Source organism: Penicillium nucicola (genome assembly GCF_028828085.1).
Source record: "Penicillium nucicola strain IBT 29836 chromosome Unknown utg000010l, whole genome shotgun sequence".
NCBI classification, from domain to species: Eukaryota; Fungi; Ascomycota; class Eurotiomycetes; order Eurotiales; family Aspergillaceae; genus Penicillium; species Penicillium nucicola.
The window spans coordinates 4,313,282-4,336,657 of NW_026643134.1; the positions used below are offsets into that span (position 1 = coordinate 4,313,282).

At 49.8% G+C, this 23,376-nt stretch overlaps 7 protein-coding genes across 7 annotated transcripts; 4 read left to right on the forward strand and 3 right to left on the reverse strand.

The window, feature by feature from the left end:
- Positions 1-293: 293 nt before the first annotated feature.
- On the reverse strand, positions 294-2,846 carry N7511_010205 (uncharacterized protein; the record flags this gene model as incomplete). Its single annotated transcript, XM_057132582.1, has 1 exon — positions 294-2,846. One exon carries the CDS (start codon positions 2,844-2,846, stop codon positions 294-296), a length of 2,553 nt encoding a protein of 850 aa, XP_056980570.1.
- A 1,327-nt stretch (positions 2,847-4,173) lies between these two features.
- On the forward strand, positions 4,174-6,338 carry N7511_010206 (serine/threonine-protein kinase; the record flags this gene model as incomplete). The annotated part of the gene is made up of 3 exons (XM_057132583.1): positions 4,174-4,590; positions 4,889-5,133; positions 5,186-6,338. 3 exons carry the CDS (start codon positions 4,174-4,176, stop codon positions 6,336-6,338), a joined length of 1,815 nt encoding a protein of 604 aa, XP_056980571.1.
- A 1,377-nt stretch (positions 6,339-7,715) lies between these two features.
- On the reverse strand, positions 7,716-9,694 carry N7511_010207 (uncharacterized protein; the record flags this gene model as incomplete). The annotated part of the gene is made up of 5 exons (XM_057132584.1): positions 7,716-8,832; positions 8,891-9,108; positions 9,157-9,169; positions 9,227-9,326; positions 9,436-9,694. 5 exons carry the CDS (start codon positions 9,692-9,694, stop codon positions 7,716-7,718), a joined length of 1,707 nt encoding a protein of 568 aa, XP_056980572.1.
- Positions 9,695-11,845: 2,151 nt separating this feature from the next.
- sxa2 (putative pheromone processing carboxypeptidase (Sxa2)) lies at positions 11,846-13,606 on the reverse strand (the record flags this gene model as incomplete). Its single annotated transcript, XM_057132585.1, has 4 exons — positions 11,846-12,738; positions 12,789-13,015; positions 13,067-13,349; positions 13,408-13,606. 4 exons carry the CDS (start codon positions 13,604-13,606, stop codon positions 11,846-11,848), a joined length of 1,602 nt encoding a protein of 533 aa, XP_056980573.1.
- Positions 13,607-15,656: 2,050 nt separating this feature from the next.
- On the forward strand, positions 15,657-17,238 carry N7511_010209 (MCT family MFS transporter; the record flags this gene model as incomplete). Its single annotated transcript, XM_057132586.1, has 2 exons — positions 15,657-17,008; positions 17,073-17,238. The coding sequence occupies 2 exons, from the start codon at positions 15,657-15,659 to the stop codon at positions 17,236-17,238; spliced, it is 1,518 nt and encodes a 505-aa protein (XP_056980574.1).
- Positions 17,239-18,461: 1,223 nt separating this feature from the next.
- N7511_010210 (putative extracellular threonine rich protein) lies at positions 18,462-20,315 on the forward strand (the record flags this gene model as incomplete). The annotated part of the gene is made up of 1 exon (XM_057132587.1): positions 18,462-20,315. The coding sequence occupies one exon, from the start codon at positions 18,462-18,464 to the stop codon at positions 20,313-20,315; it is 1,854 nt and encodes a 617-aa protein (XP_056980575.1).
- Positions 20,316-21,837: 1,522 nt separating this feature from the next.
- Positions 21,838-23,159, forward strand: N7511_010211 (uncharacterized protein; the record flags this gene model as incomplete). Its single annotated transcript, XM_057132588.1, has 2 exons — positions 21,838-22,057; positions 22,102-23,159. 2 exons carry the CDS (start codon positions 21,838-21,840, stop codon positions 23,157-23,159), a joined length of 1,278 nt encoding a protein of 425 aa, XP_056980576.1.
- Between the last annotated feature and the right edge of the window lie 217 nt (positions 23,160-23,376).

Sequence of the window (23,376 nt, forward strand, 5' to 3'; positions counted from 1 at the left end):
TCAACGCAGTTTAAAAAAGCAGTAGGGGGTAACAAGCAGCAGTAAGTTCGTTATCATCACAAGAGTCGTGTTTCGTGTTTCATAATCATCATAGATCTCAGGTCAAACCATAGATCTCCGGGTCATGGGCAAAAGGGAAATTTCAAAGCATCAAAGTTTCAACGGCAGAAAGAAAGAAAAAAAAAAAGACAAATGACTCCCAGATGCATCGTGATATCGTCAGGCTGGGCGCAGAACACAGCCGTACATAGAACGGGCAGGACTGAAAAGGAAGAGAAGAGGACCGTCATTCATTACCTCCCAGCAATACCGGTAGTAGCACTGGATGCTACATAGACAGGGACACCGATACTCTGCTTGAGGGTTTCTCTCCTCGCGGCGCGTTTGCGCTCCTCGCGGCGTTGGCGCAGGCGTCGGAGTCTATTGCGCATGTTACGCCAGGACATCGACTGGACGCGCAGGCCCCAGCGGGAAAGGGCTTGGAAGCGAGATGGGTGCAGAGGTGACCCGGTGCGGAACATGCCTGGATCGACTAGACTGCCGTTGCTGGTCATTCCGTTGAACAGGCGCTTCATTTCTGGGCTGCGGCGCGCGTACGCGGGAGGGCCGTCGAAGATGATTCGCTGTTGGGGTAGGCCGAGGGTGTTGTTTACTACCAAGGAGTCGGCTGGAGTCTGGGGAAGTTGGCGGGTTGGCGAGCCGCTTTTCTTGGGGGAATCAGATACGCCTTCCCAGAATGGGCGAGGTCGCCAGAAGGGGTATAGGCGGCTGTCCATTTCTACCCCGGTTGTTCGGTTCTTTGCTGATTTCATGGAGAATGATCGGGCTAGGGTGTTGAAAGATTCGGACCGTGGGCGAGAGTTCCAGGTGCGACGTACTGAGCTCCATCGTCGGTTGAGGCCTTTGTTTTCATCTGCGCCATTGAGACCCTCTTGCAAGGGAATCGGAGGAAGTGGCTTCGCGACTGGTGGCTTGGGTGGAGGACGAGGGTTCTTCAACGGGGAATCGACTGTCATCATTCCTGGCTGAATTGGATTGTCTGGTGTGCGAGGATTAACTGGACCGCTCGAGATCCCAAACCCATGGAGGTGGGATCTGGTCGACAGCATTCTGGGATCAACCAGTAGCAGAGAATGGTTGTTGTGTGCGAACAAGCTGACAGCTGTAGCCTCCTGTATTTCTATTGGCCCTGGCGAAGACGACGGGATTGATCCTCCGGTGAACGGCAGCGAGGGGGGATGCAGGGTCATATCGTCAGCGGTTGCAAATGCATGCATGTTGGGAACCTCGAGAAAATCGCTAGGGTCATAGGACAGGACATTATGGCGAGGCGGAGACACTGGCTGCTGATCGCGACGCTTTTTGATTTCAAGATCCATGGCTAGATTGTGACTTTGCAGACTGGCCGATGTAAGAGATGTGGCGCGAGAATTGTTCCGACTCGTTGGCGCAGAAAGCGATGAGCTCCGAGGTGGAATGACAGGTCGCCCGATAGAACGACTTCTGGAATCAGTCGCGCGAGAGTGTGTAGACACCGAGTCTGACATGGTACGTTTCTTCTGTCTCGGGGCATCTACATGACCGGTTGAGGTAGTTGGGGGACGACGGCTCGATCGTTGAGAGCCCGGCTTGGAAGACACAAAGCTGTTGCGACCTGAGTTGAGGGACGAACTACGCTCCGGTATAACAACCACCTTGATGGTTTCGATGGCGGGTGTTGTTGCGCTATTATTAGTCTTGGCCGAGAATGACGATGCGCTTCGACGGCCCTGCTCAGAGATGCGAGTGGGCTTATGGACCAGACGATGTTGCGATTCTGGAAGGGATCCATACGAGGTACGCTCGGAGTGGGTGATCGGGGAGCTGGCAGATCGCAACGAGCTTCGTTTTTCGGTATGGCGAAGCATTCGCTGAGCTCGTTTGGGCGAGTCAATGATCATTGCCGAGACAGTCGATGTTGACGAGATAACGGACAAAGGACGAGGTACAGAGTCACCGTTCTTAGTTGCGCCCTCTGGTGATGGCCAGCCGATTTGTTCACGGAATCGCTCCATGGATGAGCTAGTCGTCAGTTCATGAGCATCATGAACTCGATCACGCAGCTTCTTCTCCCGCATCAAAGAGGCATCCAAGTGTTTCACGTCCAATCCATTCTGGACGAGATTTGGCTGGTCGTTCAGTTGTGGATATTTCCGTGCGGACTTTCGCTTCCCAACGGGTATGGGAGAGCCGTCCATCGTGTTCACAGTCCAATCTCCATCAAAAGTCTCGAATCCAGTTTCGTTTTCGGTATCACTAGGCTGCTGGGAAACCAGCGGGGATTCTCTGGCGCTGGTGAAATATGAATGAGACCCATTTGCGGCAGGTGGCTTTGACGGCTTCCTTTGTCTCGGGGTTTGACTCGTGGTCTGAGATGAGCGCCCTGGGCTGTCCATATCAGACGACGAGATGCTCTCATTTGCCGTCTGGAATGATTCCGCTCGGGATGATGAGGACACATGCACAAATTGGCTTAACAAAGGCCGCTTGTTTGCGTGCGTTCGAGGCGGAGTCACATCGGGGGTCGGGGGCTTCGAGGCGCGGCGAGGAGTCAACATCCCAGCAGTGAGGTCGGACAGGGACGAATCCATCCTCCGGACCGTTCGGTCCACGTCGTGGCCTCTGGGAGGAGTCAAGGGTGGCGCAGGTGTCGCGTTCAGTGTCCCATTTTGATCCGGTGAGACCGGTTGGATAACTTCGATACTGGGAATGGTTATGCCCCGCCGAGGAAGCGCCTTGTGAGACCTCAGGAGTGGCCGTTCAAGTGCTTGCGCATCCTCCGGTCCCATCACTTCCACGGCTGGCATTTTGACAGATGCGAAACCCCGGTCGCGTCGGGCGGTGATCAACCTTTAGATATGAATCATGACCTGGAATGTTTCAATCCGTCCGCAAGGGTCGCATTGCGCGAAGCACGTTGCGACCAATAATGCGACCAATGATGGAAGTTGATGGATCTCAAACCGCGGCTTTGTATCTGCAGGATGCAAGGGAGTCGATCGAGGTTCGAGTCCGATAAGGGCGATCAGTCTGCTTTGTCAGACAGAGAGTTGGGGGGGAAGGGGAGGGGAAGTGAAGATTTGGCGATTTTGGCGATTTTGGCGATATTCGCGTGTGGCTGGGCTACGTTTGTTGTCCAGCTCTGATCCTACTGATCCAACTGATTCAACTGGAGACCAACACGCCAATAAAGAAGATGCAGTGTCCCAAGGGGAGGAGATATCAAACAGATTCCTCTCCACCCCACTACATGTACAGCTGTTGAACATCGTTACGGAGCACTTCGATCTACAGGCCATGTGGAGCATGATTAGTCTCTGTTCCTGAGACAGTGGCTTTGGCATCTCTTACATCTCTTACATCCTCCTTGCGCAATGTTTGAATGCACATGTTTGCGCATCAACTTCCACATTCCACTCCCTCTGCCCATTTGCCAATATCGGATCCCTCCGCACGAATAGGAACGGTGCAGCGCAATCCAATCTCGAACAAACAATGTGAATCCGGATCCAAGCATGTGGCAACGGGTGATGACGGTATTTTCTCCACATCGGCCAGGTCTGCTTTTCATCATTCGGTCACGGAAACCAGCTTGGTTGTGAGACCTGGGGTTTGAGGTTATGATGTCGAGGCCATGGTCAGGCCAGTTTACCCCAGATGATAGGATCAGACCAGCCAAGGTTCACTTTTTCATTTATTGTGTTATATTAGCACCCGTCATAGGCAAATCAAAGACGATATATCACAAACACAGGGGAAGCCAGTAATATAAAATATATAAAAAAATATAAAACATGAAAAAAAAGAAGCGAAAAAAAAGAGAACCAGTTTGGGTGGCCAAGCCGCAACAACGATGACATCGCACGAAGATCCCCGTGGACGTCGTCATAGGCGTTGACTTCTTTCCCCCCCCCGCTAGATATCTGACCTCATTTCTCTTCTCCCCCCCCCCCCCTTTTTTTTTCTTGCTTTTGACACTGTTGACTTTTCTGGAGTGGAGACTCCTTAATTGCTTCCTCTTTCTGGTTTGACCTAGACTTGTTTTTCTACTGTCCCCCCTCCTCGTTTCCACATTGTGATACTGTGTCGCACTTCCGTCTCTGCGAATCCTTGACTCCCTCAACTCCCGGCATCATGAGTACGATACAGAATATTAAGAACTTCATTAGGCATGGCAAGCAGGCCCGCCTAGTCACTCATTCCGAACCGACCACCGACGTGTCGACCGTGCATGCCGAGCAACAGCGACAGCCACTAGGTCAATTCTCGCCCGCCTTGGAAGCCTTTGGGCCCGAAGGCCGGGTGAATGCGCAACACAAGCCGGATTCACAGGTCAGCCAAGATCGCTCTGCTGAAATTGAACGCTTGGTCGCAGAAGAAAATGTGACTCGATCCACAATGCCCAAATACCCGGGTTTAGATCGCTGGATCCTGGTGGAAAAGATGGGCGATGGCGCTTTTAGCAACGTCTACCGCGCCAAAGATAGCACAACGGAATATGGTGAGGTGGCCATCAAGGTCGTCCGGAAGTTCGAAATGAACAGCAACCAGGTAAGGCAACCGTGTTTTTTCTTCTTTTCGTGTTCTCGCTCTCTTTCTGAACTACATGGCGCGCAATTCGTCCATGTGGGGAAAAAAAAAAAACACCGCCAATATGTCTTGTAGAACGATCCTCACTACCCCACGGTCAAAAAGGTCCCAAAGGCGGCCGAGGTGCGCATTTTTTGAATTCTCGAGCTCTACCTGTTCGGTGGCAATTGTAACTCGCCTCGGCCTGACCAAATGCCCTGTTCACGTTCCTCAAATGTCCCTCCATCGGCTCTTTCATCGCTAATACTCATGTTTTCAGCGAGCAAATATCCTCAAGGAGGTTCAGATTATGCGCAACCTTGACCACCCCAACATTACCAAATTGATCGACTTCTCCGAATCACGACAATACTACTACATCATCCTGGAGCTTTGCCCCGGAGGCGAACTGTTCCATCAGATTGTGCGATTGACCTACTTCAGCGAGGATCTCAGTCGCCATGTTATCACTCAAGTCGCAGAGGCAATTGAATATCTGCATGAGACATCAGGTGTCGTTCATCGGTTTGTTGCCCGTCGGTCCAAAGCATGAATTATGTGCTAACACCTTCTAAAGTGATATCAAACCCGAAAATCTTCTGTTCTACCCAATCCCCCAGACCCCCACCAAAAACCCCAAGCCCAAGCAACCCGGCGATGAAGATAAGGAAGATGAAGGAGAATTTATTCCTGGTCATGGCTCAGGTGGCATTGGAAAGATCAAACTCGCAGACTTCGGTCTTTCCAAGGTGATCTGGGATAGCCAAACTATGACCCCTTGTGGTACAGTTGGATATACTGCCCCAGAGATTGTCAAAGATGAGCGCTATTCCAAGAGTGTGGATATGTGGGCCATGGGTTGTGTGCTTTACACTTTGCTCTGCGGTTTCCCTCCATTCTACGACGAGAGCATCCAAGTTCTCACTGAAAAGGTCGCACGCGGCCAATACACATTCTTGTCACCCTGGTGGGACGACATCTCCAAGTCCGCGCAGGACTTGATTTCTCACCTTCTCACCGTGGACCCTGAGAAGCGTTACAGCATCAAGGAATTCCTTGAGCACCCCTGGATCCGCGGCACAGATGAGGCGACTACCGCCGCCGCAGATGCTCCTCCTTTGGCCACACCCCTTCAAACGACCGAGCAGGGCCAACAATTCGACTCAGTCAGCGCCGAGCACGGCCCTTACCAACCCGCCAGCGCCCGTTTCCTCGAGCAGCCCTCCGTAACAGCCGACCGCCGTATGGACTTCCGATCTCCCGGCGCATTCAACCTCCGCGAGGTCTTCGATGTTGGCTACGCAGTCCACAGACAAGAAGAGGAGGGCAAACGCCGCGCCAAAGTCCGCAATGCCAACCGCAACGGCCCAGCTGGATTCCAGTCGGCCCTCGGCTCCCTCAACGAGGACTATGACGACGATGAACAAGAATACAGCCACCGTGTCGGCGGCCAGCCCCCGCAAAAGGTACCCAAGGCCCAGGGCACCGGCGAGATGGCCGGCATGGAAGCCAAGCTCCGCTCTACAAACCTCGGTAACCAGAGCAGCGCCGCCCAAGCACGAGCCGCCCCTCATCAGCAGAAAGCCCGCCAGGGTTACGGCATGCACGATGCTAACGTCGCATCGGCGGCCAAGAGCGCAATGCGCAAGCCCCATCAACCCTTCGAGCTTACTCTCGACGGCGCCACCCTCCTTGAAAAACGTGGTCGCCGCAATCAGCCAGTGGTATAGACAAGAACATACAGATGTCCAGGGTTAAGCTCTTGATGTTTTTATACCTTTTTCAGCGCTTACTTATGAGCGATGTTCATGTTCTCTACGGATCTCCTTTTTTTCTCTCTCATATTTTCTTCTTCGCTTCTCATTCTGGGTTGACCCCTATGTTCTCATGGCACTGTCTCTTTTATCTTTTATCTTTTATCTTGATTTTTATCTCTTTGTTATTTTTTCCCCCTCTTTGGGTTCATCTGCGCATCAAGGATCTTACCCGGCGAAGAATATCTGCATGCTTCTGTGGCTCTCGATTGGAAAATAGGGGATGTGCGGTTTTCTTCAATTTCTATGAATCGTGGTGCTTGCCTGGGTTTTAATGGAGTTTATCTTTGTCTCTTTGCTATCTATTTCATAGGAACTACATACTTGTCAAGGATTGTCTTTATTTTTCCCCCTCAAAGCTTTTTCTTTCTCGTAGTTCACTTTCCTTGCTTTTAGCAGGATTATATCTGGCTTGTCTTACTGTGACTTTCTTAAGTTGTGTTTTTACTTTTCATCGCCGGCCTTACTGTTGTCGCTAGGTTTTCTTTTGGGGTCTCACTTACTCGATCCTCTCCACTCCTGCAAGTTCCAGGTTTCTTTGTCTGGGGGATGCTTCTAATAGTTCTAATGGCTCTAATGGTTCTTACGTCATTGGATATCACGACAACTCTGGAAAACTTGGAATGCGGCGGTCTGACAAGGATTGTGATATCCGAGTTATATGTCATCCGGTGTGAGTAGCTAAAGGGCCAACGTAGATTGGCTCGTCCCCCGCTTTGAGCTAAACATGTCAGCTGGGATGATTCCACTTTGAACTGTACAGTACACTTGTTACCCTTGTGGCTTCTAAAACATCTCGTGTAGATGCTCGTTGAATAAGATAGTCATGTGAATAGGGCAAGCCCCAAGTGTATTTGAGACAAGCTTGAGACAAGGACGAATTTTGAATTTGTTTGGTCATATGGATTGCTTATTTGGTAAATGCGTAAATCGTGATAAAAGTAAGTAGTAAATCAGATAATATGGCATAATCATGGATCATGATGGGGGTAGTAGGGCAGAAAATGTTAAATATGGTATCTTATATGGGAAAATGGTCAACTGGATGAAGATCCCTTTTTTCAATCCAATTGAATAGGAAAGAGGGATGTGTTGTTGTCAGAATTCCGCCTGTAGCGGCTCATTCCTGTGAGATAAGGACATGCGCCTCTGTCAATTCACTGGTCTCTTTAAGATCGAAACCAGGATATAGACTGGCGGGATCTGCTTTCTCCTGTATATTTCGATGTTTATCTGATATCGGTGTGTCAATCACCTCGGAACAGAATTGAAAGAGCGGTCTGTTGCTGATTCTCATAGTGTCTGCTTGCCCCGAGTCTCGATGGGAAGGAGGCACATAGCAACGAAAGAAGCCAAGATCAAAGCACCAGAAGCATAGATGGGCGCGTTTGGGTTCGAGCTGCCGGCGTAGATAGCCACAAGTGGAGCACAGAGACCAGCAATACGGTTTAGGCAGCTGGAAATACCAGTGCCGGTACCACGGTTGGGAGCAGGGAAAGTCTCCGGTGTGTAAGCATACAGGACGCCGTACATGATGTTCTGGAAGAACGCCTCGAGACAAGTGCACAGGAGTTGGATATTGGAGCTGGTGGAGGCAGTGAAGCAGAATAGTAGGACGCCAGTGATAAGAGTGGCAATTGCCATTGTACCCTTGCGACCAATATACTTGATATCGACAGTCCAGCAGGCCAGGATTGAGCCGGGAAGACCGACAATGGAGGTGATAGCATAGTTGCGGTAGGTGATGTAGTTGGAGTTGACTTCGCCGCCAGATGTGGCGAGATACTGGGGCAGGAAGGCGTTGAAGAGGGGGTATCCCATGCCAATGGTGGCCCAGCAGAACCAGAGAAGGGCGGTGTTGAAGCCCATACGCTTGTTGGCGAAGAGGGGTCCAATGCGCTCCATTGAGAACTTGGAGAAGAACCGGCGAATAATTTGGCCATAGCTTAACTTGGTCTTCTCTTCCTGGGTCTCGGCGTAGCCACCAATCTCGTTGAGGATCTCGTTGGTCAACCAGGTTTGGGTGCCGTTTTTATAGGCAATACCGTGGACGGAGGCGACGGCTTCTTCCTGACGACCGCGGGAGAGCAGGAACTTGGGTGACTCGTACAGATGGAAGAAGAAGAACCGTAGAATGAACATGACAAAGGTGATGGCACCCAGAGTGAGCACTAGGTAGCGCCATCCCATATTCTTCTCCTTGGTGCAGCCCTCATAGCCTGTGCAGCTGAAGTTTGGGATATATGCCCAGGCAAGCAGACTGCCGATCAGCTGGCCGACAGGCCACCAGACACTCAACATGGTCAACATGTTACCGGAGACGGAGGGCAAGAACTCTAGGAAGAGAGCACCGTCGACAGGCAGGTTTCCACCCACACCAAGACCAAGACAAGCGAAAAGAGCAGATGTTCTGGAGAATTGAATTAGCATGGAGTCGAGTCATATTGTTGTACCTTAGGAAACCGTACCCGATCCAATTAGGACCTCCACCCGCAGCTAGGCCAAAAGCACCAGCCAGGAAGAGGGTAGTGTTGAAAGCAAGACGACGGCCAATAATATCAGAGGCAATACCCCAAAACGAGGCACCGATGCAGAGACCCAAGAACAAAGCACAGGTCGTAAAACGCACCCATGTACTTGAGAGCCCAAATTCGTAAGAAATGGGTGTCAGAGTAAGGGCGACTCCCTATACATTATTAGTAAAGTCAAGGTGATATTCAGTCATTATTCTCACCTGGAGCCATAGGCTAACAAACAGAGGTTAGTAATTTGATGCTAGCAAACTGGTAGAAATAAATGCTTACTTGTCCGCAGTCCAACCGAAACCGCAAAGGAAGAACAGCTGCCACTGATACCGGCCCATGCCAATATCCTGCAAAGCTCTATTAATCACCTTCGCCTTGCCTGTATTGAATTAGCACAAACTCTAAAACAAAATCCCCGTGAAACTTGGGTGATAGCACAAATGGAGTTGGTCCATCAGAGAGAATAACCCTAGGAACATTGAACATACGGTCATAGGCTGAGTCATGAGTCGCAGTAGCAACCTCAGACTCGATTTCTGCGCGAAGTGCTTCCAGCGTCAATGTCGAGCCAGTTTGAGAGCTGGCACTGCCATTCTCCATAGAAGACGTGAGGTCCAAGCTCTTGGTTTCCTTGTCGTCCTTCTGGGTGAGGTTAGAGCTATGCACAGGGGCACCAGCCAACGGGATCACGACCCCCGGAAAGTTCTGGCGGTCCTTTTTGAACGGGTTAAATTTTTTGAGACCCATGATTATAGTCAATGGCGCTTTGGAGAAGAAATTGGATAAAATCGCCTGCGGGAGTTGCTGCTATCTGCCGAATTGGTCGTGTGGTCCGTTTCGTTTAATATTTGCACAGGGTTTTTCGAAACTGGCTGGTAAGGCTTGGTCTACAGAATGAAATGTTGCAATTGGGTTTTTTGGGTGAGTGCTGGGGCTGATTTGTCGTGAGAACGAATTTGGCGCGAGGACTGGTTCCGATGGAAATGGGCTAGTTGCTATGGATTCTGTTGACACTGTCGTGATCGTTGTTCATATTTTGCCGCCAGGGTGATGCAAGATCGCTTGCTACTGGAATCGACTTGAGAGGAGTGGTTCGATGTTGGAAACAGATTTCTCTTTTTTTTTTCTCTCGGTGATGAAATGATCTGTTGAACTACCGATCAAAAGATGGATCAAAGGACAAGGCAGGCTTGAAGTAGTTGCACCACGAGAGAGAGGGAAGTTCAGGGACAAAGAAAGAAAAGAAGGTGGGATCTGCTTTCTTCTGTATATAGTCATTTAAATTACCAGAATTGCCTGATGGGGTCTAGTGTGTAAATTTCGGTGGACCTGTAACATACGCCGCAATACAGGACTGGCTCGGAACTGGGGATACTCAGCGTTCCATAGTTCAGTATGATCAACTTCCATGTATTTGTCCTCGGGCTACTTGCGGTAAAAATCGTGAGAAAATTTTGGCATCAAAACAAGCTAGACCACTGCCCTAGATTATAGTGGCTGACGGCGCGTCTTAGGGGCTCATTAGCCTTTGGTGGCACGAGCCTTTCCCGGGTTGAGCGCCACCAAGGGCAACAGTATTTCCTTGAGTCTCAACTTCTCTCTCTCTCTCTCTTTGCCTCAGCAATTCCATGGAATCAAAGAAACACATGAGGAAACTCATTTGGATTCCAAAAGGTTTCGGCCGTGAATCGGGTGTAATAAACATACGGAAGAGCCCGAATGGTCGCGCCAATGGAATTTGCGACAACAATTTCCTAATGGAAATAAGTGATCCACCAGCGAAATGCGCACAACAAGACCATCTCATGTAGGACATCAAGGCCGGATGCGATGTGCTCCACGCGCTTGCAACGTCATCTCAGTCTCTATTTGGCTTCCCCGTCTCCGGATCTTCAATTATAACTTTGTAGACTACTGAGAGGTGACGGGAATGAAATACACATGCATGAACTGCTGAAAATCCAAGCCCTAACAGGAAGATCAAGCATGGAAAGCTTTGAATATCCCTCAAGCCCAAAGCGCCTCAGGCTTGGCGGAGGCGTATCTATGCCGCTTTCGGACGGGACTGTGTTTGGCACTGGTCCAATCAGATTTGAATATTCTCTTTTCAAATTACATTACTGGTAAGATCAGGACTCTTGTGGAGGTGGAGTTGTCCTCGGCAATACCCCCCAGTACAGACAGTACGTCCACTGGGATTTGGACTGGACATGGGCTGATATGTGAAGCACGTAAACTGGGAAATAATGCGCTAAGGTGTATACTTTACCTGCTGAGGCTTCTAGGCTTCTGATTGGATGTCTCATTAGTTTCGGAATAAGAAAAACTTCTGAGCCTGGAATCTTCTATTGCGCAGGGGGTCGTGTGAGCTCTAGTGGAACGACTACTATGCAACGTGAGGTGCATGCGACCTATTCTTCAACACACTACATACTTCAAACCCGGGAGGCGATCGATCTAGGTGACATGATTCACAGTTTCGTTGATCCGCCCTGGTGGGATATGAAGTGCGATGCATGTGAATTTCTCGTCTCGTATTCCTGAAAATACTGCTCCACTGCCACCGGTAATGATTGACCGGGTGGTTTCAGAGACAAAGATCTCAATTGACCACTTTCACAGGGTGATAGTAAGAGGGAGGTAGAGAAATAATCATCAGGTCTAGAGGCATCAAATAATCGACGCTTTATGTAGATTTAGCCACTACCGCAAAGTCGATCTCACAGGGAGATATCATAATCAGATCCGGGGTAAAGCACTGATAGATTGTGGTCTGTCTTTGGCTCACAAGTCTGTGATTCTAATGTCTCATTTGTATACATAACATATCGACATCCTATGTTTAATCCCGTCTTCACAGATACAGACCCACACTCGCTCAAACTTATATAAAATCCATTAAATCTCCTCAGTTCGTCTGAGCAACCATTCCAAGTGCCTGTAAGCAGCACGTGGCTGGTACTGTGGCTGCATATGACCAGACTGATAAGTTTCAACCCACATAAGACCACGCTCATAGTGCTGAATACCCATAATACCTTGTGGCCCATCGAGCGATGAAGCCCCATTCTCAGCAAAGACATCAGCGTACTGCAAATCGGCGATCTGAATATCAATAGGCTTAGAAGGCTTCTTTTGGAAACCCAGGTGACCATTCCAGGTCATGTTCTGGATAGACATGAGCGTGCCGTTCGTGATGATAACCATATCGAAGTCACCGTTGCCGATCAGAACACGGTTCGTGGCTTCGATTACTTGTGGTAGAACGTGCTCGATTGGGTTTGCGGAGATATCTCCTTCTTGCTCGGGGCCGGAATCGCCGCCGACGAAGACGGCTTCGTTCGAGCATTCAGCCCAGGTGATGTTTGGTGCGTGGAGAGCTTCTTTAACATCTGCGCGGTCAAAGTAGACTGTTGAGCCTACGGCTTCGTAGACTAGGGAGGTGGGGAAGGCGAGAACATCCCATAGTAGGGGGCACATTAAGTTGATCTCGTAAAGATCAAAGCAGGGGTTGATGTGGAAGACTTCGTCGTAGACTAGGTCGAAGAGGTCACAGTCTGCCTCTGAGGTGTAGTTGAAAAACATCTGGGGCTGGTTTCCGGGTGGGGGGAAGGTCAGATATTCGTCGATGAATTTCTCGTAGCCGCAGGACTTATGCTTCCTCTCGAGTTCTGCCATGAATGATTCGTTGAAATTGAATAGGTTGGCATTTTGCTGGACAAAAGGAACGACGGGGATCTCTTCTTGCACAGAGTCGAATTGTCCGATACATGGGTCGTAGGCCAAAGCACCTAGAAACTGTCAGAGAAACTTTACTCTTTGATATCATCGTTTTACTTACCATCAAGGTCAAAGTACTCCTTGTCTTTCTCGTCCAGCATGGCAGCGGAGATATAGGGCACATATCTTCCCGCATAACTCTCTCCAGTAACATAGATCTTGAAGTTTTTGATTCCGAAAAGCTTTTGGAAGTTCTTGAAGAACTTAATGAAGTCTTGTGCAGTCTCTTCTTGGGAATCGGCTGTTGGGGTACCAATTGAGTATCCAGTGCCGACAGGTTGATCAACCCTTCACAACGTTAACAATCATTCTTAACAAGATACGAGACGAATTACTTACCACAGTACATTAGTCAAGTTAACCCAAGCATAAGGATTTTCAACCGGCGCAAAGGTACCCGGCTGCCACAAGAACCGACCAGTCTCTTGCAAGAAACTTTCCATAGAACTACATCCAGGACCACCGTTCAGCCAGATTGTGACTTCATCAACCGGCTCATTGATAGTAGGCTGAAAAACGAAAAACAGGGCTCGAGACTCGTTATGAGTATCAATTGGCACCAAACCAGAGTACATCTCGCCAAGATCAAATGGAACATCGGGTAGAGAGTCCACCAAGTAAGCTATCGATCCATTAGTACCACTTGACTGATACTTCTCTCGAACAAGGTCAACACTCACGCTTGGTTTTTTTGCTCAAAAAGCGAAAGTCCTTCTTGGTACTCGATGTCTCCACAGTCCGAGCCTCAATGGCTCTTTTGGCCCTTTCTTGGGGCACGCGTGCCTTCTGTCCAAATTTGCCATGCTTGGATGCATCCACAATATCCGAGCCGAATGACACGGCCAGGAGTGCAGAGGTCAATACAGATTTGAGCAACATCCTGCTGGGCTCTGTATAGATGACCCAGGTTATAATCCAAAATGGAGGTGAACTATTCTTTCGTTCATTTGAGGGAGGGGAAACAGGGCTATATACCCCAACCCAGGAGAAGATGATTGGTAGATTGGAGAACTTGCTTAGCTTCGGACTACGCGATGCTTCTTCTACGCCTCCGCACTCCTGCCGCTTGTGATTAACCACTGATGTTGGTTTCGGCGGGGTCTGAGGCCACACTCCGGAAACGGAAAAATCGTCTGTTGATCTACTAGTTCGCCCATTCTTTTATGTTCTTGATGCCCATTTCTGATCGTCCAACTTCGTTTCTAGAATGACTGCTGTTAGCTTAGCAAGTACGTGCCTCGTTGTGACCTCATCTGCAGCATTGAGGGAACTGTGCACAAATGTGACCAGGGTCGGAGTAGCGACGGATTCCGGCTAGATCGACGGTTATCTTTTGATTCGGGATAGTCAAGCTTGTTTATAAACAGTAGGTGCAGCTTTTGATTGGCTTGATTAGAGATTACTATCCCCTCACTTAACAGTCGGTTAAGCACCATGGCTTCCACATTCATCATGCAGGTCGAATTGCATGAGGTTGCCTGGCGGTGGCTTGAGACAACCAGATTGCAATAACCGGCTCGCGACGGATGTTATATTCGCTTGGAGTATATAACATGGCCTTCTGGTGGTCAGACCCGGGTACCTTATCCAGATACACTGAAGATAGCCGAATCACCTCGCCCCTGACTATCTCTATGGAAATGCGGGGGACGGCCGAGTCACTAAAACCAGCACAGAGGAGATAGTACCTGAATATGATTGTGCCTGTGCCTGTACCTGCGCTTGTGCCTGTGGCTTCAGGACTAAATACGTTGCCAAGCTTTCAGCGAATTGCTTGTTCGCATACGATCGGCTCGTGAGGCTTGGTACGGGACTGGGACTGATAAGGGCTCAAGTGTATCTGACGACTCGGCGTTCACCGAATGGAATTAAAATAGTCTGCGGGTAATAGCATACAGTAATGATGGGCTTTCTCAACTTATTGCTATAAGACCAGGGGGTCTGGAACAAAAAAGCAAAAAAGAATGGACTCGCGGGGAATCGAACCCCGGACCACTCCCATGCTAAGGGAGTATTATACCACTAAACCACAAGCCCAGTTCGATGGAAGAGTTTGGCATTAAATGCCTTATGTTAAAAAAAACAAAGATACTAGGCTAGGCAATTGGTTCTCGTTGTTGAATTGGATCATCAACGCGCAAAACGTCTCTTTCTAGTGGTTTTTGTTACAGACAAAGAGTTTCCAATTGATACTACACTCATTAAGTCACATTGGTTTTTGTTCTCCCCGTTAATTGCGAAAGGTCTTTCCACCACTGGAGTCGCTATATATATTTGCACCTGTGCTAGATCCTCGTGCATGAGTGCATACTTTAATACTTGCATGCGGCAAACGACTTATAACTTTACAACCCTCCCTCAACATATTAGCATTGATCATATTCCATAGAAAATAAACGACACAGAATAGAAAATAGGCCAATGATGACATACAGTAGTATCATAATGTCTCTTCTGTGCTAGAAGTCATCTGTAGCCTGACTTTAAGTGTACCCAGATTTCTTGACACAAGGTCACATAGAAGAAGATACAACCGCAAGTCAAACCTCATGACTCATATGAGTCCGTTCTTCCCGAACACGAAGAAAGGACCAGGCCACTGGCTTGGGTATACAATGTCTTGGCTGTGCTGGACCTGCCCGATGGTGTCAGCTCCACTCCACTCCTCGGCTGCCAATAAAGTTGCGATCTGAATTTTCCGACACCCTCAAAGGGGACTAGAGAGGCCCAGGAACTGCCCTAACACCAATGGGAACTACTCCATGCAAAATTCTCCATTGAATTTGCATATGACTCCAAGTTTCGGTTGCTAATAACACCCCCTCTTTATTTCAACTTCACCCCAGATCCCCCGGATTTATAACTCTCAGAAAACTCACTCTCAACGTGGAGAAAACGTGGAGAACTAAACAACGGCTTTTTCCGTAGGATGTCCACCAGTATCGGGCCCGCTAATATCAATATTGGCGACCATGGACCTGATATCATGAATACTGCCCACACGACCGAGACGATATTCACCGAGAAGAGTACTGCCAACGTGGACCAAGATCAAGCAAGAGATGAAGGCACAGACTACGAAAAGCGAACTGAACCTGGTCTGACCAGCCATGCTTCAGAGCAAGAGCCCACCCAAGATGAACTCCACCGAACGGCCTCTACAGTAGCCCCATCCCACAGGTCTGCCCAAAGAGATCCTGTCAGCCGAGTCACGACAGATGCAGAGGGTAACACCTATCCCGAGGGTGGTCTCCAAGCATGGTTGGTCGTGCTCGGTAGCTTCCTCGGCCTTTTTGGCTCCCTAGGACTGGTTAACACCATAGCCACCTTCCAAGCCTATATCCAAACCCACCAACTGAAAGAATACAGCGCTGGAAGTATTGGATGGATTTTTGGAATGTTCGCCTTCCTCACTTTCTTCTGCGGAGTGCAGATTGGCCCCATTTTCGATGCACGGGGTCCACGCCTGCTCGTATTTGCAGGCTCCGTCTTCGAAATGGCCATGATCATCCTTGTTGGTTTCTGTACTGAATATTGGCACTTTATGCTGGTCATCGGTGTCCTGGGTGGAGTCGGAGCCTCTCTCATCTTCACCCCGGCCATATCGGCGATCGGCCATTACTTCTACGAGAAGCGTGGAGTCGCAACTGGAATGGCTGCTACCGGTGGTTCCATCGGAGGTATTGCCTTTCCTTTGATTTTGGAAAGCCTATTTCCCAAGATTGGCTGGGCCTGGGCGACCCGAGTTGTTGCTTTAATCTGCTTGATTGTACTGGGACTCGCAAACCTTCTCATCAGGTCTCGACTGCCTCAAAAGCCATTCTCAAAGGAGAATATCATGCCGGATTTCCGCATCTTCCGCGATTCTCGGTTCGCATTTACGACTGCCAGTGTCTTCTTCATTGAGTGGGGTCTCTTTGTGCCGATCAGTTATATCTCATCCTACGGTCTCGATCACGGGTTCTCAACTCAATTTTCCTACCAAATCATTGCCATACTGAATGCCGGTTCGTTCTTTGGCCGATGGCTTCCGGGCTTCTTTGCCGATTTCCTGGGCCGCTTCAACACCCTCATTGCAACAGTAGCGCTCTGCCTACTCTGCAATGCCTGCCTGTGGCTTCCAGCTGGGAGTACTAAGGCTCTGCTCATTATATATGCCGCGCTCTTTGGGTTTTCCAGCGGAAGCAATATCAGCTTGACGCCCGTCTGTGTCGGTCAGCTTTGCAAGACTGAGAATTACGGCCGGTATTACGCAACTGCCTACACTATTGTCAGCTTCGGGTGAGATTATTCTGTATCTTTCTCCTGCCTGTGATGTCACGTAACTAACATTGGTTTGCCACAGTACTCTCACCGGAATTCCCATCGCTGGTGAAATCTTATCGCGCTGCAATGGTTCATACTGGGGCCTAATCACATTCACAATTATCTGCTACGCGGCTGGTCTGGCATGTTGCACCGCCGTTAAGGTTATTCAGGTTGGCTGGCGTCACCCCCTCGCGATCTACTAATCTCAAACTCGGTATTCGGAATCGGATAGAATATCCTACCTCGCTGTTGCCCTCTTGGTACCTGGAAACACTGACACGATTCATGATTCACAAACTAAAAAGCTAGACACAAAAGTTGGAACCTTACAAGACTAAGACCATTGCTTCATTATTTCACTCCCATTTTCGGTTCATACAGCGATGACACGAACGGCACACACCATAGCAAATTCCCCACTAGCCTTCATTGAATTATCTGCTGTACATACTTTCTTCTAATATCTATTATTCTGTGATTCGAATATGCTCAACCATGTAATATGATATAAACATAGACCGCTGCAATGATTCCATAGAAATGATGAAATGGGAACATGCAATTTGGGGAGGCGGACATCGCACCCCGCTCCAGGGCCAGGGCTTCAAGCGGATGACGTTTCCGCACCGAAGCAACCCGATGAGCTCTATGCATCCCTACCAGGAACGTTGTTTACCCGAACTTAAGCGTTAAAAACAATTAGACGAGGAGATTGAAGTCTGAATATACAATACTATTTATCACCACAAAGCACCACTCGACTGAACCAACAGAACATGCGTCCCAATAGTCTCGGCATGCATCGACTTAGGGCTGAATCTGGCCAGGGCGCATCAGATATCCACAGGAACAAGCGCAACTTCTCCCCTGATCTAAATATCGAGTCACAATGATGGCGACAAATATCTCACAAACCCATGGATCGACCTCTGGGAATGAGTCCCAATAGGTCAACCAAGTCCCTTTCTCACCACGGAAATCAACAATTTGTCCAAAAGGAGCCAAATAAACAACGACATCACCCCCGAGTATTAGACCTGGTCTTTTTGACTCTGTCTGATGACATCAAGTGTTCATTAGACCATCATATATTTATTGAGTTCCAATAAATACACGACGTGATGACCACGTCTTTCGTCTACTACCTACCTGGAATCTTTGTTCTTTCTCTCTTTCGTCTTGGACTGCTCTCTCCTGTGTCCAATTTGCTACTTGCTTTCGCTTCATATCTTGATTTCGCTTCGGAATTTTGACATTTTGATATCACTGTCAGCCAACTCGATATTCAATTTAAAGGCGATCTGTCTGCACGATCAATTGATCTTTCTGTCCCTGTCGCTATTCTACTTCTTGTGTCTATCCGGTGAGGTAAACATTGTCTTGCTGAACCACTCTGCACATACCTCGTTACATTACCGTCCAAGTCATGCTTTCGAGAAAGTGCCTGTTGCTGCTGGCCTGTTCCTGGACGCTCCTCCAAAGCGTCGCGGCTGCTCCAGATGTCGCTCTGGAGCCAGGTCTTGATGATCGCAGCCGTTTGGAGGAACGAGACCTGGAAGAGCGTCATAACCATCCCGGCCTGGAGAGCTCACTGCTTTCGGTTATAACCGAGGAGATGGCATCCTCGACTGAACACCCCAGTGGTGGCGGTGGAACTACATCGCCAACTGGTAGTGGTGAGACGACCTCCCCGACTGGTGGTAGTGAAACAACCACCACCGAAGGTGGAGGTACTTCTCCTACTGGAGGAAGTGGAACCTCACCAACCGGTGGCACCGAGACCGGGACTGGCACTATTAGTCCTTCAACTAGCGCTCCAACCGGTCCATCTACAGGTCCCTCAACTGGCACTGTCGAAAAATCCACCACCCCCTCGACCAGTGGCCCCGAGATATCTACTGGCCCTGGAACCACTTCTTCCACAGGTGGTGGTGGCTCTTCTACCACTGCTAGCCCCTCAACAAGTCCCAGCACTGGACCTTCAACCACTGGCCCAGAAACCTCGCCCGGTGAATCTACCTCTCCCAGTGGAGCCAGTGAAACAACTGCCACCCAGCCTTCAACCACTGCAACCTCTACCACCTCCCCTACTAGCGGTGGCGGAAGTGAGACCCCAAGCAGTGGCGGCCAGACTTCCCCCACTGGCGGCGGAGGCACTACCGGACAACCCAGCTCTACGCCTTCTACCACTGGCGGTGGTGGAGGCGGTACAACCGAACAGCCTAGTACTACTAGTCATCCATCTACCACTGGTGGTGGAGGCGGCGGTACTACCGAACAGCCCAGTACTACTAGTCATCCTTCTACCCCTACTGGCGGTGGAGGTGGTGGTACTGAGCATCCTTCTCACACCACTGAAGGAGGAGGCGGTGGTGGTACCCCGACACCAGGTGGTTCTGGAGGTGGTAGTGCATGCCCATCCGGCCCCAAGCAGACTGTTGTTGTCCCCGTCAAGCCTGTTACCGTGACTTGTCCTCCTGCTGTGACTGTCACCGTGACTGCTACTCCATCTTCTGGTGGTGGATGTCCTTGTACCACTGAAGGTGGAGGTAGTCCAGGTGGTGGTGGTGGAGGAAATCCAGGCGGCGGCGGAGGTAACCCAGGTGGTAGTGGTGGTGGAGGAAGCCCAGGAGGCGGCGGCAGTGGTGGTAACCCAGGAGGAGGAGGAGGAGGAGGAGGAGGAGGAGGAGGAGGAGGAGGAGGAGGAGGTGGGGGTGGTGGTGGTGGTGGTGGAAATCCAACAGGAGGAGGTGGTAACCCGACAGGGGGTGGTGGTGGTGGTGGTGGAGGAGGAGGAACCACAACTGGAGGCGGCGGTGGTCCAACCACAGGCGGAAGCAGCTCAACAAGAGTCCCCCCCAGCAGCAGCGGCGAAGTCTCGTCATCCACCAGAACCAGAACAAGCACCAGCACCAGCACACGTACCTCGACCCCCTTCATCCCAACCAGCACCAGAGAGAGAACCAGCAAAACCACAACCTCGACTCCTGTGAGCAGAACTACTGCCCCAACCTTGACCACCTCGACGTCCAAGCCAGAGACCAAATCGGAGACCAAGTCTAGCACCAAGTCTGGCCAGGTCAAGCCAACCCCGCGGGCACATGTAGTCCCTGATATTGTTCGACGAGCCGCAGTTGGAAACACTACAACCACATTCAGTAACTCGACCCTGTCGAACACGACTATTCCTGTGAACGGCACTGAAACTCCGCCTGAGCAAGCTACTGAGCCTGCACCTGTCTTCTTGCCTCGATTCCACCGTGGTCGATTCAGGGCTTAGATTGTTTGGGTTCAAGCTGGAGTTGAAAAGTAGTCATAATTCTTTGGTTCGTTTTTAGACGAGAGCCCCGGCTCTGCTGATACTCGGTATTATTAGAGACTGTAGAGGTGTTTGAGTGTTTTGAGTATTTGGAATTAATGCAACGTCGCTTTTGATATTCTGTTTTGACTACCGAGATCTTATACTGGACAACAATAATAAGGACACTGCGTATATATTCCCTAAGTTTTCTCACTTGTGGTCTCGGGGACTGGAGTGTTCTTTTCATTCTCATCAAGGCTATCCCGCTAACACAATCAAGGTCCGGTTTCTTCTCAGTTGCCAAGATAAATTCATTGTGGCCTTTCGTATTTCCCCTTCTTCCTCTCGGTGCTGGCTATGCTTTCTCACCAAAGTCCGGCCAGTAGGGAAAGCAGCTTAGCTTTAACCTCGGAGAGGAAATACCGGGCTGTGTACATTCATCTCATTAGAGCACATATAGGAGCGTCTCCAAACCAAGAAAGACTCAACATTATCCTGAATCGGTGGAGCTGCCCTGTCCCATTCAAAGCCACAAATTTAACTTGTCCGATAGCCTTCCCAGAGGCTGGCACTGTTATCGCTAGATATGTGGATATTGGTGATATTGGTAGCCTCCAAAGTGTGAGTGAATCTGCACGCTACTGAATGTATTACATTTCTCCATGGATCTATCCCAAAGATGACAAAATATGCCATTCTCGACCACATTACGGATGTCTACTTTCAGAGCCAAGCTCAAGAGTAAGCGTGGCAACCAAATTCCTGACGGCGTATACCGATCTCTCCGAGAGTCTTGAGCCATTGAATGCAGACACGGAGCAGAGATCGTGAGTTTCCTCCTCCCAACCAGAGCCATAATACAGAGAGACTCTTATGCAGCCAATTTCACTTCAGAGTCTTGGTATATCAGACATAACTACCCTAGTGGGAGATATGCGTGACTCGAGATGCTGTGAGCCGGGGGACCTTAGACTAATTGGTCGAAATGGCCATTCTCCAGTCACTTTCTCAGGATACTAGACCTCTCTTAAGCAGTCATTGTAGAACAGTTTACCTGGATCATTCAGCCTCACTTGTGTAATCACTCTAGAGTAATACCATTGTAGCAGTCACTGAAAAGCCTTTGCAGTGAGTGTTGCAAGGCAACACTCAACGTTGGACTCAAACAGGACGTTGCTTCCTATTTTGGTCGATCGTTCCTTCCTTTTTGAGCTGCCTGTCCCCTCGCCATTTATAAACTCTTCTCCCTCCACTTTCATCTCTCCTTCTCTTTCCCCCAAGCTTCGCAACAATCACTCCCATCCCCCCCATCATCACCAACTGCGCAGCTTTGCTCTCGCTCGAGGCTCACCCCCTCGACTTTGTTGTTTTCTTTTCCTGGTCTGTATATATCACTCTCTCCTCTCCCATCCCCCCACTCCAGTCGTAACTGAGTATCTGGAGAAGGTGGCTAACGTGTCTCTCGAATCCAGAAAAGAACCCCCTCCCCCCCTTCTCCAACATGTTGTTTCCCTTTATGGGAATTTTCTTCGTCGGCCTGACTCTATGGAGTCAGTGGTTTCCCATTCCGGGGGTCACTGATCCCCAGGAGTCATTCTGGAGGCGGTCCATTGGCTCCATAAAATTGACCTTGGATGTGGGGGCTGTCTGCGTCCTGGTGGACTCTAAGTTCCCCGGACCCGTGTACGGCCCTGGGTTCCCAACTCGGACGGAGGTCTTTGGTACGGATATCAGTCTACGACCCAGTCGAGTTGAGTTCCTCCAGATACCTCCTCTCCCGTCGCCGGTACCCATCTCACCCCGGGCCCAAGGCAGGTTTACCGCATCCCTCCCCGAGGAACATGTGGAACACCTTGCCCCCAGCTCGGGCTAGAGAACACTTCTCTGGTTGATTGGATGACAGTGGTCTTCATCTACTTCCCGTTTGTTATCTTCGATTTGGTTTTCCCATGGCTAACGTTGCTGTTCTGGCTGTTGTTTTATCTCAGTTACGATTCCGGGCACGTTATGCTTCTACTTCGGCCTATCGAATTCATTGCTTACACACTGCGGTATCTTCGTGAAGGATCCGAGCTCTTCGTGGAATTTCTCATTGACCAGCCACAGATTGCACGTGTGCAGTCTGTGGCAGACGGAAGTCTGTCTGTTTACGAACTCACAGATCTTCTGGTCGCGGGTCCAAAGGAAGCGAATCTCGACCCGAACCCTGTCCGTACCGACTCTATGGGCCTTCTGATTTCGGTTCTCTCCCAGGCTGAGGATGTATGGATTCACCGTGAGGTGATGAAGTATATCCGATGCAAGGAAGTTGAGGCGCTAGTCATTTGGTCCCAGGAGTTGGATTGCATGATAAACGCGTCGATGACCTCCCTCACCGCCCCCCAGAACTTGGTTGTTTCTTTGGTTGCTCGAAACTCGTCTGATGTTAATCAAGAGACTGTTTGCCTTGATCCTGATCATTTGCCGGCTCGGTTGTGGGCACTTGTGCCTTGGCATCCGAAACATCTGTCACCATTTATGGTGAGTCATTTGGTGGGAGTTCTTCTCACCTCTTGGAAAGAAGGGAACAAGGCTGTGGGCATCTCTGATGCTCCTGTTGACGTTCCTCGATCTTCAGATACCGCGCCTGAGATGGAAAAGGGTCACTCAGACACAGATGACGACGACGTTTCTACTCCTGTGCATACGAAACGCAGAAACCGGATGTCGGCGAAAGCGAGAAGACGCAAGAGACGGCAGGCTGACCAAATGTTGGAGGAGGAACTTGCTCAGTCTCAAACCGAGGGTACTGAAGCAGTTACTTCTTCTGCTGGTCTGTCCTAGCCCGCCTCTTCTCGAACTACAACGATGCCACTTGTGGCTGTTCCGGTTCTCGTCTCTGGTACGGAGGAAGCGCACCTAGGAGACTCAGGTCCTCCTTTTTTCGCAACCGTGTCTGAATAATCAGATACTATTTAACCGATGAATTCCGGCTAGATCTCAGCGAGGGCTGCTAATCCAACAGATGGGCAGCACGTGCCTCTTCCTCCATGTCGTCGGC